Here is a 16,977-nt window from a genome sequence, read left to right on the forward strand (position 1 = left end):
TTCAAAATCGAAACTCCCAAAAGAAATTCCCGCATCAACAACTATGTGGAAATTTGTAGGATTCTTGAGTCAGCTTTAAGAATTACTTCTTAGGAATTGTTCTTCTCCCGTTTTTCTAATCAAAAAAGTTGTCCTTCATCAGTTGTGAATAGAATCTGCCCTTGTATGACTTACTTTTTTCCCTCCACGCGAATTAACAATGTCGCTGCACTGTTTTGAGCTTCTCGGACGTTTTCCAGATGACTCACAGCTCGATTGATTGCTTATTTTATTGACCAATTCTTTTTGATGTTGCCCTTTCCTTACTCTTACTTCTATATCATTCTGTGTAAAGATTTAGTACATGAAAGGAACAACAACGGTACAAACAACTGTAATTGTCAGTGGAGTCCGTTGCGCATGACTAAAATAGTTGAAAACACGGCGTTACAGAGGGTCCTCCTCGTAGAAATAGTTGCGGGGAAAACTACGATTGGGAGTGCCACTCAGGTCCGAGTGTTGACATTCTTTTCAAATTCATCAAAAAATGATTTGGAAAAGACTTTTTCCCGTTATTACGTTCTGTGATAGTTGAGCATTGGGTTTCAGGATGAAAGACTGTACCTCTGTGAAGGGACGTATTTTCTGAGCAACAGGAGGAAGAAAGCAGCAAAGTAGTCCTGGCCGTTAAATTGTTGAGTTCTTGCCTAAAACTGGATTCCAATAAAGTTATAACGCATGATAATTCCTTCTAAAATTTTATTGGCGCAAAGTTCCTAAACTACTTTTCGTTTGCTGTACGTCTAGTGAAATAACGATAACATTACCAATATTTTTAATGGAAAGACGTGCTAAGGACGTTATTCGTTATCCATTACACCTGGGAAGATTACTTTGATTCCATCAACTCAGATTGTTCCACTATAACCAATCTTAACGACGATTAAACCGTGTATTGCTTTATCATTGAATTTTTGCCTTTTCTGTGCATTTCACTGTAAGCAACGTTGTGCTTGGGAACGAGGTTAACCTCATTTCGAGATCCGCAAATCACGTATGTTTTTCTATATTCATTGCAACAAGGACGTTTGATTAAACCCGACATACACCGAGGCGCAGAGTCGCGGCGACAGTCCTCAACATCCTCTCGAGTCAAACGAACGCCTCAGACCAACCACCTCTGCTTCTCATTTGACTCGTTGCTTTGGTGAGATTAGTTTCCATTCTATAATGTTTACTTTTCCAGGATACGCGATGGCTAGCGACGTGATAAATCCGCTGTCCAAAAGTGAGTTTCATGCAAATGCGTGTGTGTGTATGTGTGTGCGTGGGTTCACATCCTAATCGATAGTGATTGGGACTATTCAAAAGTGTATGATCCCAGCAATAGTGCAGAAATTGCTCATGCCTTTTCCTCATATCCTTTTCCATTTCTGCCAGCGCATCGATCGATCATTTGTGGACAACGCTGCTGTCTGCTTTATTTCTGCGCAACAACAGTTGCTTGTGAGTGAAAGCGAAAAAAAAAAGCTAGACAAGTGGATATCATGCATACGGATTTCCCCCGTTAGGCTTCGTACTGGTCAAATCGTTCCATATCCCATCCTTTACGTCTCGAACATCCTCTAAAGAAGCTGTGCAAGAAGAAAAGATAGCATGCTGTCGAAGCAGAATTTTCCCTGGATCTATGCCTGCCAACTTGTCAGTCTTCTCGAACCCGCTCCTCGTTTTCAGATACTCAAACTAGCCCTGCTGTCTGTAAGCTGCCCATTGTTAGCAGTACCTCATGTGACATGCAAGACATTAGCCTCATCGCATTTTTCATTCACTCATCAAGAGAGCATAAAACACAAGGAATTTTTTTTTTAGTGTCATCTGGGAAATTTTCTCCCACTGCTCAAAATCCCTTAATGCAGATGAAATAGAATAGAAAATTGGCCATTATTTGACTTTTTGATCAGTGTAATAGTGAACTTGACAAAATTGAAATTGTAGAGGTGTCAAGCATCAAAGACTTCACGTAAAAGGCACAACGCAAAATTGATAGCTGTTTTTTTGCTTTGACGTTGCCGAGATCAAGACGAAAAACCTCATATTTCCCCAACCTCATTAGTTAGACGAGGTTTTAGGAGGACGGTTTCTTTGTTGTAGCTAGTACTTCTTGATTTTGTTTTCACAATCTTACGATTTGCGAAATAGAAACCTGAACAGCTCCCATCTCCGCTTTGAAGAACCTGCATGCAAATTAGAGGAATTTCTGGCATGTATCCTCATAATTCTTCGTTTGCATTTGTGGTGGATTCGTTTCTGGATTTTCAGTGTGTATGAATTGTACTGTGTGGAATATCATGGGTTATCAGTTGCTTTTGCTCCCTAAATTTTCCGCAACTATTTGCTTGTTCGCGTCACTACCCCTAGCTACCGTCACATAGTAGAAAATGTTTTAGTTTTGGTAGAAGTAATCAGAATAGTAATCGTTGTAAAAGCAACGCTGCTGGTCCCGTAAGCTCTCGATGCCATGACGTGGAAATTATTTGGTTGAAGAAACTGAGAAAAACGAAAATGCATGTTTAATGTTGATTTTAGCCTGGGTACGCCTTCAAATTGAACCAGTCGAGGTAGCTACCGACGAGGGTGGTCTCGTGTTCTCATCGGTGCAGTCTGTTGTTCCCGGAGCACATGGATTGTACTATCGTCAAAATGGTCAACGACGACCGCTTGAGTAGATATTTGCTGGATAATTTTGTCATTGAAGTGAAGAAATCTGGGAATATATTTTTCAGCTATGATACAAACACGGGTAGAATTCTTGCGCCAGCCAGCGGATGGAACGCCCAAGATATCTACATTCACCTTGGTACGTTTTTATCTGTGAACTTCGGTAACTGCACTTTTTCGGTACTATGGCAAAAAAAATAGATCGTGATGGTGAAGAAATGTTCTCAACAAAATCAAAATGAGGTGAAAACTAGCGAGTAGAGTAAATGCTGTGAGATTATTTTTCCTTTCTTTTTTTTCTCTACTCCGAAATCAGTAGTGTAAAACGTTTCATGTATGCCTCTTTTATCTTTTCAAGCAAGTAACCAGAATTTCGTCATAAAATCCATCTTTAGCCAACAAGACTCAGTACAATGTCGCTGTCATTTTAATTTATTGCTATGTATTTCCTCGAGTTTCAACCCAGTCTTTCCACTTTTTCACGCAGAATCGATCCAGTCTACCTATCTTCCCCGAAGAAACACATGGATTTTGTAGCTGGCGCTCCCACTATCCATCTTTCGCATAAATTTTCGTATTCCTCCTTGTTCCTCTCAGTGCCGGCAAAGTGCACTTTTAAGTGGTTTCCAAAATTACCGTCCTTGAATCGAAATGGCGCCGATTCGTGCATCAGGGGTTTTTTCGTTCGGCGGTCCTTACTCATCAGCTGGAAAGCGCTTTTTCTTACTTCTAGCTAGACCCTGCGTCAATGCCAGCCTTGGCCTCGAGCGAACACTCGAACAATGGGGAATAGCTGAGGGATTCGTTTCCAAAACTGCATCATACATGAAACAGAATCGAATTTGGCGGAACGCTCTCGATTTAGGAGTGCGAAATCTCCACTGAAGGTGTCCTAAATAACCGAACGTGGCTAAGGATAAGTCATAGCAGAGAATTTGAAGTTTCAAATTAGTTACAGGAGAAGAGCTTTAGCGGCTGATCGCCTACCTGATGTAATCAAAGTGACTTTGAATATTCAGGAATTGGTTAAATATCTAACTCTTCTTGTAATCAAAAGACATATACTTATCAGCTTCTCAACACTCTTCAGTTTTGCATTTTATTTACGAAAGATGCCGAATAGCGTCCGGATTTGTTAAAAAGTTACATAGGGCGGCCACCACCACACTACCTGTGAGTTCCATTCTAGTTTCATTCAAGAACAATTATCTTTTTTTTTTGCAATCTAGTAACCTAGATAGAGAAAAAGAGAAAAGTGTTTGCGTTTGTATTTGCTTCTGACAATATAAGAAGAGGGCATATGTGAAATGAATGACAATTCATTTCTAAACTCGGTTGCCTCCTCCTCACCCTCTCATCCTCTCTTGTTCCTATCAAACAATACCAGTTTTCATCTTGTCAGGAGTTTTCCCATTGTCTTTCCAGAATATTCCTCTACTGGTAGGTCGCAATTGAATATTTTTGTTCTTCTGTTTTTAGAAGTACCCGTCTCTTCACATGTAATGGCAAAGAGGCGAATTATCTTAATGATTCATCAAACAATGTTAAATAGACTTGGGCGACCGTGAACAGATAAGGGGGGTATACGACTACGTGAAGCGACATCAAACGATGAATACACGTGCGAAACGTGAAACATCATCAATATTATTCTGTTCCGTAAATCATCGAATCATTTGTATTACAACGCTCGATTTCTCTGCAAAGATGCCAACTGTAGAAAGAAAACAAAGAATGGAGAAAAATTACAGCCACGTAGCCACATTTGTCAGTAGTCGTCGGCCAGTTCTAGTTTTTCCTGTGCCAACGTCGTAAATTTCCGTCGAGCCGAATTGTTTGGATCGGCACTTCTTACGAGTCGGCACGTCCTGTTTAGTGCAGATGTGGGGCAACAGCTAAGAAGGAAATAACGGAGAAGATAGATGTTAGGAATGAACACTGCACACGATTGATGACCTGGAAGCATCAAGTACGTTTCGGGCGTCAACCTCCCTGGCACCGATCATCGATGTAGGCGTTCACATCCAGTGTTTAGCGGGATCGCAAGAAAATAGGTCTCCTGAACGTTTCCTGGATGAGCATCACCAATCAATTCTTCAACTGGAACTCAGATGCAGAGTGAAGACGGAATTCTGGTTCTTTGTTAAGAATTAATTAGGACTTGATGGAACTTGTCTGCTGCAACGAATAATTTCTTATTTAGGACACGAGAAGAGACCCAGAGCACATCAATTACTCCTTATTGTTCACACAAAAAGTTTCTTTCTTCACTTGTTCGTTTATAATTTTGCAATAATGCAAATGAAATGGCTGGGGCGCTAGTGTATCTGTAGGTTGATGATATGATGCAAGTTCAGTTATGCTTTACATATCTCGAGATTTTTCTCAAGGTGAGTCCTCGAAAGTGTGTAAAGCAACGAATTTCCGAAAACTTCGACTCTAACCGTTTATGGTTTCGAAACTTATTATCTAAAACTGCAGCAACAAACGCTACGCAATGCTCGTTATGACAGGAATTTGTGTAACATCTGACGCCAACATGTCAGTCGCGTTTGGTTGTACAGACGTTCGTCGATGAACATCATATCGAAAACAAATAAAGTACAGCATAGATGTTGAGTTTGAAGAAAAGAAAAGTACCGAAATAATTGTGATTTCTCTCTGAACATTTGTACGTCCTACATGGAAATTACAATGGATAACTGTCTATATAGCGCTGTTCTGTTTACTTGCTTTTGTTTTCGAATCGTGTACTTTGAAGAAAGTCGATCCTTACTTACTTCTCAAATATAGGTTAGACATACTAATTCCGATCTCCGTAAAAGTAACGTCAGAGAAAGTAAACTACTCCACTGGATGCTTTCGTAACGCCACTTTCCCAGTTCTCATATTCGTTTTTCTTATTTTTTTATATTTCGCTAATTGACGTGCTCTACAGCTCAAAAATTGGTATATCACACGTTACATCACTGATACTCTGGAAATTCATCCATTGTTTCTCCTGAATCTACCGCTTGTAGAAATCGAAATTCATAGCCTGTTTTAGTTACCTTTTTCCTGGAATTAAATTTACTTTTAGTTAAAAAAATAAGTTCAATGTACTCTCAAATAAATTTGTATGCATAGAGATTAGAAAGTATTTTGCAGTATTTATTTTTGGAATCAATGTAAAGGAGTTAAAAGGTGTGAACATTTTGAGTTGTTTAAGAAGTCATCTCAATTTGTTTCAATGGCCAATTCTTTTTTCTTCTGCATCGAGGTGGGTAAAAAATTATTCAGCAAAAAGCGTTGTCTGTTTGCTGTCTGTATCCAGTATAATATTTAGAACTGAGTAGAAAAAATTGAAACAGGGTAAAAAAAAAGGAACACCCAATTCTGCTATTATTCCTCACTACTTATTTGTACTTAAAATTACTCATTTTATTAATTACTGAATTATATGACAGCTTAAAACATATAGACTAAAATTGAGCTGTAGTGATAGATCTGTTTTAAAAAAGCCACGTTGACCAAGTATGTACGTAGAAATAAATGACGAACACTATAATATGACTAATCAAAAATGGTGCAAAAAATCGTTTCAATCCAGAACTGTTCTTTTTGCCTCTTTAAGAAAGAATCGTAAGTTAGCAAAAGATGTCCGGAAAGTGCTATTTATGAATAAGTAATGACTTCCGCAAGAACACGCTTTCTTGCTGCCGATGTAAACCAGATCCAGAGGAAATCACTTCTGCAGAAGTACGGTAACAGCAAAAAAGAAGCTCCTGAGTTTCCTCTTGCTTTTGCAGATTGTGCGAAAAATCCCGCAAGCATGACAGCTGTTCGAAAGACACTTGTGCTGGGCTCGTTTTGTTGCCATTTGTGCAAAGTTCGAATTACTGTGCACTTTGTTGGACAGATGTGCTGAACCCCTGGAGGTTCACAAACAACAAATTGCCATTAGATCTACAAGATAGACCTAATTTTCACAAGAGTCATGATCAAAAGGGAACTGTGATACATTGAAAGGCATTCATCTCCATTAAGGACGGGGAACTCACAATACTGTTGGACTGATTTGGCGCAGGAAAATTTGTGGAAAAAAAAACCAGCTTACTAAACGTGAACAATGGGTTCCCAACCAAAGTAGTGCAGTCCAATCTCAAGTTGTGGATGAAAGTCAGACTGTGCGATCCTCTCTCCGCACAGTTCTTTTTATGCACCGTATTATATCAGGAATTAGAAAGTATCAGTAATTGTCCAGATTCTGAGCGAGTAGCCAGTGACGAGACGTTGTCTCTAAATTTCGGCTAGCTTCTCGTGAGATTTTCCTCTTTCTCCGGAAATTTCAACAGATGACTTATAGTAGATTTTCTTCTTTCCGTTCTTTGCATATATTTTTTTCTTAAAAGATAATCCTTTGTTTCAAAAAAAAAAAAACTATCGCACAATCATAGTAGTTAGACGGCTGCGTTTAGCACGCAAAAAAAAATCGTAATGTGTTTATGCTTTGCTGTTACTTGCTCTTCTTGTTTTTATTCACTTCCGATGTTTAATTAAAGCGTTTGGGAATCACATTAATCATGACAGACTATGCAATTAATCAACTTGTTACCCTCAAGCTAACTCGAGTCCCTGTAAACATTTAATCTGCAGGTTTAATCATTCGCTCAATAGTTCTTAAAACAAGATACTGTGGGCTTCTCCTAATTCACATTGCCTTCGGACGTGTTGCCATGGGTAGAACTGTCATCAGAATAATATTACCTTCAATACTTCTTTCATAATATTATTGAATGAAGCGAGTGTTCTAAATGGTAGTATAAAGCCATAATATTAGTATAAAATATCTGTTGCACTAAAGATTGAAAGGTACAGGGGAAATGATGAATATTATGCTTTCTTGGAAATACTCCACAAAGTTTTAGGACGTAAAGTCGCAATACACTATTGAGTTTTCTTCATATTTTCTGGAAACATCACTAAAATATATGGTATATCCAGCATTTACTGAAAATAAGGGATTGTATTTCGCCCGACCAGTCCACAAGTGCGAGTTTTTCACATGTGCTTTGCACTCTATCATTTCTCGCATACTTATTTCCTTGGCTGAAATCGGAGAGGCAAATTAAATCGCAGGTATCCAGTTACCTCATGTACGTGAAAAAACATCTCTGCAGTTGTCCGGAAGTAAGTGAAATCCGATGTTTTCCACATGAATGACTTTTTAGATTAATCTTTCCTATGCTAAAAACTGCATCGAGATATCGGTTAGGGTCCGTTTTTGTTTCTGGATCTCTGTTCAAATGTTGTAGCTCTTTTTTTTTACTAGTTTTCTTGCACTACTTTTTAATTGCATTAGAAATTTGCAGCTCATGGTAGCAAACACGGGTCTCACTATGCGGACTACAGCAAAGCCTCTCAACAATTCGAGAAAAACGTCGCCGCCGTTCAAAAGCTGATTGGTAGGTCTTTACCTTGTTTCTTTCTTTCTGTTTCTTATGTTTCTAGCAAAGGAACTTAGGTTGTTATACGATAGAATATGCGCCAGCAGCTGAGGTTCACTTAGAAAAAGATGAGATGTTAAGAGTAGCAGAACGATTCCGGGAATGTGATACTGACAGTTGTCGAAGTCAGTCAGTCAGTCAGTTGTCAGAAGTTCCATGATGTTTAGAATGTCGTTGTGAGATGCAACGAACTTTAACTTGTCATCAACAGCTGTTGCGAATTTTAAGTTTCGCAAGGGAGAGGAAGAGAGTTACCCGAGTTGCAAAAAAGTGATGCGCTAAACAATTGTGCTTGTTAGCAAAACCCTAATATAAAAAACTAAAGCTAAAGACAAAGCCTGAACTACGTAAGAGTCAAGAACTCTACATAAACAACCTTTGATACCAGAACAATACCTTTGGGGAATGTCAGAAGTACGAGATTGTTACGGAAGATCCCTTGACTTTTTTCCGAAACAGTAGTACTCTTCTGAACTTTTGCAGTGTTAAGAGATGTTCACGATTGGTGACATGACGGAAAAGTACATGAGAGAAAAGTGACAAACCTGTATGCCACTTTGTTCTAAGATTGTTCTACAAATACTGGAAAGAGCTAATTTCTTTCTACCAATTAGAAAGAAACTGACCTGAAAATCCAAAAACAAAAAAACATCTAACTCAATTTTTGTTTGCGGGACTCCTTGAAAATTCAAGAACTGCGACCAAATTGTTGTGATCGGTTCTTCCCTCAAAACAAGGTGTTACTTGAAGGTTTTTTTTGTTCGATGGCAGTTCACCTGTTCAGTTTTTATACCACAAACGTACAACACAACGGCAAAAAATAAACACTTTTATGATAGGAAGGTAGAAGCTAAAAATTACGTCTTTTACATACGTACTTATTTCCTCGATGATTTTAAACAAACTACCGCAACTGGAAGAGTTATCAACTACATAGGTCACAGGAAATTTTGTGAAAAATTTGTGCTGAAGCATACCGCTGGCTATATACTAAGAATACGGTCAAAATTAAAGTCTGATATACAGGCGCTTCCTCCTACAGAAAATGTTCATTTTAGCGGCTGCTGGCCTTACATACGGTCACAAGACCCCACGTGCCGAGAAGACAACTCGTACCAGTTCACGTACCAGAGGCGTAAAAAGCGGCTTCGAAGCACAGCCGGAGAACGTGCACATTAGTGACGAGGTAACAATTTTTATGTTTAAGCCAGTTAGTCCTTTCATTCAAAAAAAACATTCCATTTGTTACGCAAGAATTTTTGCCGCATCGGGACAACCAGTTATGTTTTAACGGCATTTTTTAGGTAGAGAAACTCGTCATTTGGTTTTCTTTTGAAAATTCATTTCTTTTGAAAGACAACAGGAATTATTTTAGCAGATGTTATTATCTAGTTTGAAGTTAATGACATTTTTAACATGCTTCTGATAGATAACAGAAAAGTACAATTAGTGGGAAACGGCAATGTAAATACAATTTCTTTTCGGAAAAAAAAACCACCAATTATTATTTCCACTGGTCTTAGCCAAATCCACAATTGTGGAGGTTTTACCGAGAATCAGACTTCTCTGATAAATGGAGACTTCACGTAGTTCCCTTTTCCCTAGAAGTGGAGATGATTTTGAATGACTCATGGGTATCCTCACTTTTTCAGTTCTAAAAAAAATGTAGTTCTAAGAACTACATTTAGCAATTGGGACTCACTCGTTCCTCCAATCTTAGTAATTCATTGTGCAAATGTTTTTGTCGCTACTTCACAATTTAGTTAAAAAGAACAAGTCCTGAAGTTCGAGCGTTCCATCCTATACAAACTTATTCTATCTTGTCTCGATTAAAAAATAATTTACAGAGCGACAACAACACCGTCAACCAGCTCGTCGAACAAAAGAACAGAGAGATCGAGAAATTGTTGGATGCGAATGAAGAACTCAAGTTGAGGTTAGTATGCGGAGAAATGAGAATGATCAAAAGTGGACTGCTCCGAGATGTATCATTTTCTGTATTTTTTTTCTTTTCTGCGAAAAGAGAAATTTTCTTCCAATGTCAGCGGTAGTGAGCGTTTTTATTGCAGTTGCATAAGATACCTTATATATATATATATATATATATATATATATATATATATATATATATATATATATATATATATATATATATATATATATATATATATATATATATATATATATATATGTATATATAATGTAGGTGTCGGCAGTTATCTCGTGTCGGATAACAGCGATTATCTTTTGATTGTCACAAGTGAAACAGAAAAGGATGCGTTGTTGCTCGGACAAACATATATGCTCCTAAGCGCCACCAAAATCATAAGAAAATAGCGGTTTTTTTCTCAAACGCTGCTACAATGCATCTTTTGCATTTCTCAATTGACCCCGAGAGAAGAAACTACTCATTACGATGTTCCAGAGAACGCTACCAGTTGTTAGAGTGTAAAAAGTTGTTGAAAATTTCTAAAACGTGCCTCTGTACTGTTTTCTGGTCAGAGAACGATTTTATTTTGAAACAGTTCACTTATCTCAAATTTTGAATCGAAATAACATCGAGGGTAGCAGCCAATTTTTGGGACATGTGTTCTGCGCTCTGCATTCTCTTTGAGGTTTAAATCCAATTTTTGGCATTAATTTACAACATAGCTTTAGACTGAAAGAGCTCAAGGCTGAGCTGCGAGAAGAAATGCGCAACAACATTGAACTTCAGCGAACTGTTGAAAAACCTGAAGAAAAAGACACGTATGGAGTTTGTAATGTTGTATTTTTTAATTTCATATCTAAAGCATTCCTAATTCTCTCAGTGATCAACCCGTTCAATCCTCTACGGGACATGGAGATGAAAATGTGGACATCCAAGAACAAAGAGACGCTCTCGAGAAGGCAAAGTTGATGTGAATATTATTACTCCGTAGGAAATTTCTAACAGGAGTTCATAAACTAAGGGATTTTTTTTTTTGGAAGTGTTGTTTCTCTGGAAGCATAGGGAAACATGCAAAAAGGACAGTGCAAAAAAAAAACTTGGGATTTCCGATCTTATCTTCCTGTTCGTCACTGTTTGTCGTTTCAGAATAATTGAAAAAGACGAAGAGCTAAAGAAGAAGACGGAAGAAATTGCTCAACTTCGTGCACGGCTTGGAGAAACAGATCAGACTGTTATTGTGCCGTCAGGGGATACCGACGAGAGGTAATGGTCGGAGTTAGATGGTTCAGAACTGCTCGTTGTCATCTTTTCAATCCTTTCAGAGTGGCATCGCTAGAAAAGAAGATCGCAGAGCTTGTGGATGAAAAAGCTCAAGTGGTTGAAGCTATCCAAGCCGAACAATTAACTGTGGTCACCGAGAAAGATAAGCACATTTCACAGCTTGTTGAGGAACTCGAAACAGCCAACAACGACCTTCGTGATGCCAGAAATCGGTAAATTAGACTTCTTTTGTCGTAATTTGCTTCCATTTGAAACATTTAATTGGCAACAACTTCTCTCTTCTTCAGGATCCAAGAACTAGGAGAGAAAGAAGAAGAAATCAAGTGAGTTTGCGATAATTCCCATAAAGAAGCAATGTGCGTGTTGGATTCTTTCGCTCAAATTCGTTCACATTCTAGCAATCTCCACAACGTTATTGCCGATCTTCGAGCGAACCTTGCCACAGCAAAAAAAGAGAAGGAGGAAAGCGAATGGCATCTTGGAGAGCACAAAGAATGGTTGAGCAATTCCAAAGAAAAGTAGGAGCTCATTAACTGGAATTCTGTAGATATGAAGCAATTATCTACTTTACATAAAACTTTTTGCTTTAGAGTTGCATACCTAGAAAATCAACTAAGCCTTCTTAGTAGCGATCCGGAACGACTTGCACCACCACCGCCAAGTATGTTTTGTTTGATGAACTGTTCTATTACTCCGACTGTGTATTGTTTAAGGCTCTCCAAAAATGCGTTCAGGAACTGAAACAGCGGATGAGTCGGCTAAGGCGCAAGTGAGCTTTTTTTCTTAAACATTGCACATTTATTTATACATACAGAAGAAAAATGAGAGCTTGCCAAAAACCCATCTTGAAAATGAGACTCTCATTCTTTCCTTCTCGATTCCCTTCGTCTTTCTCTCTCCCTTTCCCTGTTGTTTCTTAGAAGATGTTCGTTGGAATTTCTCAGCGTCATTTTCCACAACTCTCGAAGGTTATAGGAGGTCTCAGTCGCTAAAAATTCTAGAAACTAAAAACCATACCCAGAAACCAGAACCACAGCTTCATATCGGCTGCTGGGATCTCTAGTGAAAATATAAACATCTTCGAACCACTTCAACTTCAAATATAACATCTTCGAGCCACACCTACATCGTTATTCCGTCCACAGAACATCTTACAGATTAGATCACTGGAAACTAAACTACAGTTGGCCAATCAATCGTTCAGAAATAGTGAAGCAGAAAGACAGAAATGCGAGCAGATCAGCAGGTGAATATCGGTGCTATAAAATCAACAGTAATTTGGGATCTCCGATAGCGAATGACCTATCGTCTTTTCAGGGACACAATGAAACGCATCGTACAACTCGAGAATGAAAACGGTCGTCTCCAAGGGATCAATGAAGAATTGACGTAGGTTTTTTCACTCGATTCTCCCTCAAATCACTACCAAACGCATCATTTGTTTGTTTCAGAACAAAACTTCAGGATTCGGCAAGCGCGCAAGTGTTAGAAGAGAAAGATGCTCGTATTCGCGATCTGGCTGACGAGCGCAGTCGACTTCAATGGAGAATCGGCGAACTTAGCCAGTGGTGGAGTGATGCCAAATGGAAGTGAGTTGTTAAAGTATACAAGTGGACTTAAAAAGGAAACTGGGAAAGAACTGGATGAATCCAAGTTTATATCCTCCAACACGTTAAGTTTGTATTCATTATTTGTGTCGATGTTTGTTCAGATATCTGTTTGAGGAACTCGAAATACTTCAAAGCAATCCTAAAAAATTTAAGAGGTTACATGAAAGTAGATTTCAGTTGGCCTCTCAAATGTTATGTACTTTACAAGTTTTTCTATGGTATGACAAGCTGAGCTGTCCGCAAATCCAGAGGGACAAGGGCAACTGTTTAAAGAAATCTTTTCCATTCTTCAAGGGAGCAATCACATGTTTGCAAATACTTTTATGGATGTCCCAAAGAAGGGATGGCTTAGGATAAGAATCACAAAGCTTGTTGTAAGTCACCAGTTTCCAGAATGTAGAATTTTTAAGTTTCGATGGGAAATAAAAGAAGGATGACAAAGGTTTTGAGCTAATCTAGGATCCGTTTCTTCTTGTATAATTAATTTTCTCTTTAACGGAATAATTGGTGGTTTGTTAGGAAAAAAAACAAGGCTCTCAATTCTTCAGATTTCAGTTTGATTTCCATGTATTAGGATGCAGGTGTTATATAGTTTTCATTTCAGAATCGGAGAGTTGGAAGCCGGTGTGGCTCATCAACGACATTTGCTTGACACAGCGAACACTAAAATCCAGAGTTTGAATGAACAGTGAGTTTTCCTCTGAGTTTTTCTGGCAAAAGACATGAAATTTATGGCGACTTCTGCTTTGAAAGAAATTCAAATTACATTCTCTCGCTAGACGCACTTCCTGGAATCGCCATAGATATTCAATGTCTCTGAAATAGCGGCGGAATTGGTCATTAGGTCATCCATTTCTCGTACGGTAAATACTAGAAATTTACTTTTTAGACTCGTCTCAGCTTTAAGGTGAGAATTTCGCTGTGTTTGGAGTGGAATAACAAAACTGAACCGATTGTTGAATGCAATGTGAATCGGAATTTGTAATTACAAATTTTACGTTTTAACGGACAAACTATGAGTGTATTAAGAGTTGCAGTGATGGTGTGAGTAATTTTTGAACATGTTTTTATTTTCCGGTGTCGAGCTTTTTTGCCTCCAATAACGAAAATGTACGTAAGCGCGGTTTCTCACTTAGTTGGGCGTAAACTTCCCTTCCTTTCATTTCTTTTAGCTGTCGTTCCTTGGTCAATGTTCTATCTTCCTATAAAAGGATAGGATATATTATTTCTTCCTATTCTCCTTCGTATTACTGAGATACCGTCTTTCCCTGAGGTGGGCACCATGGCCATCCTTCTTTGGTCGTTACCTCATCCTTATTTTCGTATCAAATATATCGAAAATCGATTACTTTCGACATATTTGATATATTATCAATTAAAACATAATCGGCCAACAGTGTGAAAAGCCGGTACCCACCCTTGCTTCCTGTTTTCGATTTCCAACTGGAAAAATTTCATTTCCAGTTGAAAATCTGAGGTCCGATTTTCCCACTCTACCCAACGAATATCTCGGATATCGAATATTCTAAAAAGATTAGCTATGATAGACCACATTCGCGAAGAACTTATAATTCAAATAAAACTGGAACGAAAATGATTTGGTTTGCCCAAATACTCACTCCCGATATTCGAATATTCGAAAGTCGACATATTCTAAAGAAGTGTCCGAAATACTGCTGTCCTTCTGTTGACCAAAATCAGGTGGTAGCTTCTACTGGTGCAGGATTTTATGGATTTAGTTGAAGTAGTGAAATACTGCTTGGAGGAAACTTTAGCTTCTACGCTTGGTATGGAAATAGTGTGAGAGGCCTAGTTTCTATCCAACTGGGTTGCTAAGTTCTGAAGCCAGTCTAATTTCAAGTTCAGTCCTAATGACTCAGCTGGATAGAATCTACGGGAAATGTGAAGGGAAATATAATACGATAAATTTAAACATGCAACACGTGCTGTCAGTTGAGTTTTCAGGACACCACAAACCTCCAGCACTTACATGCTGCCATCATATTCAGTTAGTCAAGCATATCCAGGACAATGGCATCTTGCAAACAACTGGTAAGCCGTTCACCCTGGGTGAAACATATCGTTTTGTCTTTTGTCATATTGATGATCTACGTTTACATCGTATTCATCAATTTTCCTTTTAAATTTGTCATCTATGATTTTTTTCAGCTTCGCACCACCAACAATCTCTGCACCAACGCCTTTCTATACTACACAACTCACTCCATATGAAACAAAAAGAGTGAAACTCGAAATTGATATTGGTTCTTCACAAGACGTCTTCGTTATGGTTAATATTATATTGGATCTTATCCGCATGTCTTTAATTTTCTTGGATAATTTCCCTTTCCCATTCGGAGTTTTTTTTTTCCTTTTTGTTTTGTTTTAATTGACTATTTTCCTTTCAGGGCTCGTTTCTTAACTGGCAATGCGCATTGAAATGCGATCCTATCGGGGAGGGTAAAAAAGGAATAACCGTTGATTTACCCAGAGGAAGGCAAGTTACATATATAGTACTTTACAGAGATTAAGTTTAGAGTATGAGATTGGAATGTTTCAAGGGATAGAACTTCTTTTCGCAGAAAGAAGGTATGTTCATAAGTTTGTGAATTGAAAGAAATGCGATCCACTAGAGATTTTAGAGACTTCTCCTGAGGTTCTGATAAAGAGCCGTTTAGGTCTACTTTCTTTTGTATTCAGGGCTTAGTTATAGCTCAGAAGTAATATGATGAAAATAGATTTTGAAGATGCACTCTATTCTAAAATGGATTCAATGACATCAATATCCCTTTTTCTTGCTCCGTTCGTGCGTATGTCAAGAACGGAATTTACCAGTGGTGTTTTAGTGAAAAATGGGAGAAATGAGCTCTTATTTGAGTCAACATTATTCATGCATGCGAACAGAAATATCGATATGAGTTTCCAAACACAAAAAAGTAGGGCAAAATCGAATGAATATGTGCAACTTCAATTCTCTGATTTCTGAGTTGAGTCCAACTCAGCTCCTATGTGTTCTGAACTATCTCTCAGCTCGTACCTTCCCGCAAAATGTTCTAGTGCTTATCCCGAATTTTTACCCATCTCAAATGGCAATTGCTCTAAATAGCGCATATTTTCCTTTCTACTCGAACAACGTAGAGATTTATCTTAAAGGTTTCCGATGAAACAACTATTCTTACCTCTTAATCTGTCCTTTATTTTGAATATTCGTGATGAACTTTAGTCAAATTCTACATTAGACAGTAGTTAAATAGATTAGTTAAATCACCTTTTTGGAAGGGCAAAACCAGTCTAACCATCTCCGTAATCTAATCTTCAAAGCTTAGGATAACTACGGTAACACTTTCATTATCCAACCTGCGCGATAATGAATGCATGTTTGCAACACATCTACTCCTGAGCCTATCCTAGCCCTGTTCTTGACGAGTGAACTCCCGATATCTGTGCTATGTCCATGGATTTAGAAGAAGCTGATTTCAGACACGAATTCCGATTCCTTATCGACGGGAAATGGGTAACGTCGTCTTTGTATACGAAAGTACCCAACGGGTTCGGTGGAGACAACAACCTGCTGTGGGTCGAATAATCCCACCCACGTTGGATCGCATTATCACCACGACGACATACTACTGTAAGCTATCACGACCAACCATATAAGTATTATTTGAATGCATCTGTTGCTGTCATCTGAATAAACCACCAGTTAATATTCGTCATCTGTTTATCCATGTTTTGGGTTATAAACACTGGTTTACCGTGAGATTTATTAGAGCGTTGTGTGTAGGATATGTGTAGGTCAATAAACGTTGCACCTCAGTATTAATCAAGAGGCGAAGCGGTCGCGTGGCGGAAAAGTGGCAGTTCTCCGGCACATTTTAACTCGTTCTCATGGCCAACTCGTTCTTCCTGAAGAACCTACAGAAGCTGGTTTGAGTATAACATATTGTTACTGGGCCCGCGTATACGAGTTTGA

General features: G+C 38.4%; 1 protein-coding gene across 3 annotated transcripts; it reads left to right on the forward strand.

Moving 5' to 3' along the window:
* Positions 1-1,233: 1,233 nt before the first annotated feature.
* On the forward strand, positions 1,234-16,590 carry RB195_021139 (uncharacterized protein; the record flags this gene model as incomplete). Of its 3 annotated transcripts, XM_064207728.1 has the most annotated exons (23): positions 1,234-1,267; positions 2,566-2,701; positions 2,763-2,836; positions 8,049-8,141; positions 9,242-9,369; positions 10,031-10,119; positions 10,842-10,931; positions 10,994-11,083; positions 11,260-11,376; positions 11,436-11,606; positions 11,682-11,717; positions 11,793-11,912; positions 11,985-12,055; positions 12,108-12,163; positions 12,552-12,640; positions 12,712-12,783; positions 12,846-12,983; positions 13,609-13,692; positions 13,894-13,911; positions 14,970-15,056; positions 15,174-15,294; positions 15,413-15,501; positions 16,485-16,590. In XM_064207728.1, 23 exons carry the CDS (start codon positions 1,234-1,236, stop codon positions 16,588-16,590), a joined length of 2,109 nt encoding a protein of 702 aa, XP_064063609.1. The 3 variants fall into 3 exon arrangements, with proteins under 3 accessions (XP_064063609.1, XP_064063610.1, XP_064063611.1); XM_064207730.1 differs by lacking the exon at positions 13,894-13,911; XM_064207729.1 differs by lacking the exon at positions 13,894-13,911 and having other exon boundaries at positions 12,129-12,163.
* Between the last annotated feature and the right edge of the window lie 387 nt (positions 16,591-16,977).

This window comes from Necator americanus, chromosome X (genome assembly GCF_031761385.1).
Source record: "Necator americanus strain Aroian chromosome X, whole genome shotgun sequence".
Taxonomy (NCBI): domain Eukaryota; kingdom Metazoa; phylum Nematoda; class Chromadorea; order Rhabditida; family Ancylostomatidae; genus Necator; species Necator americanus.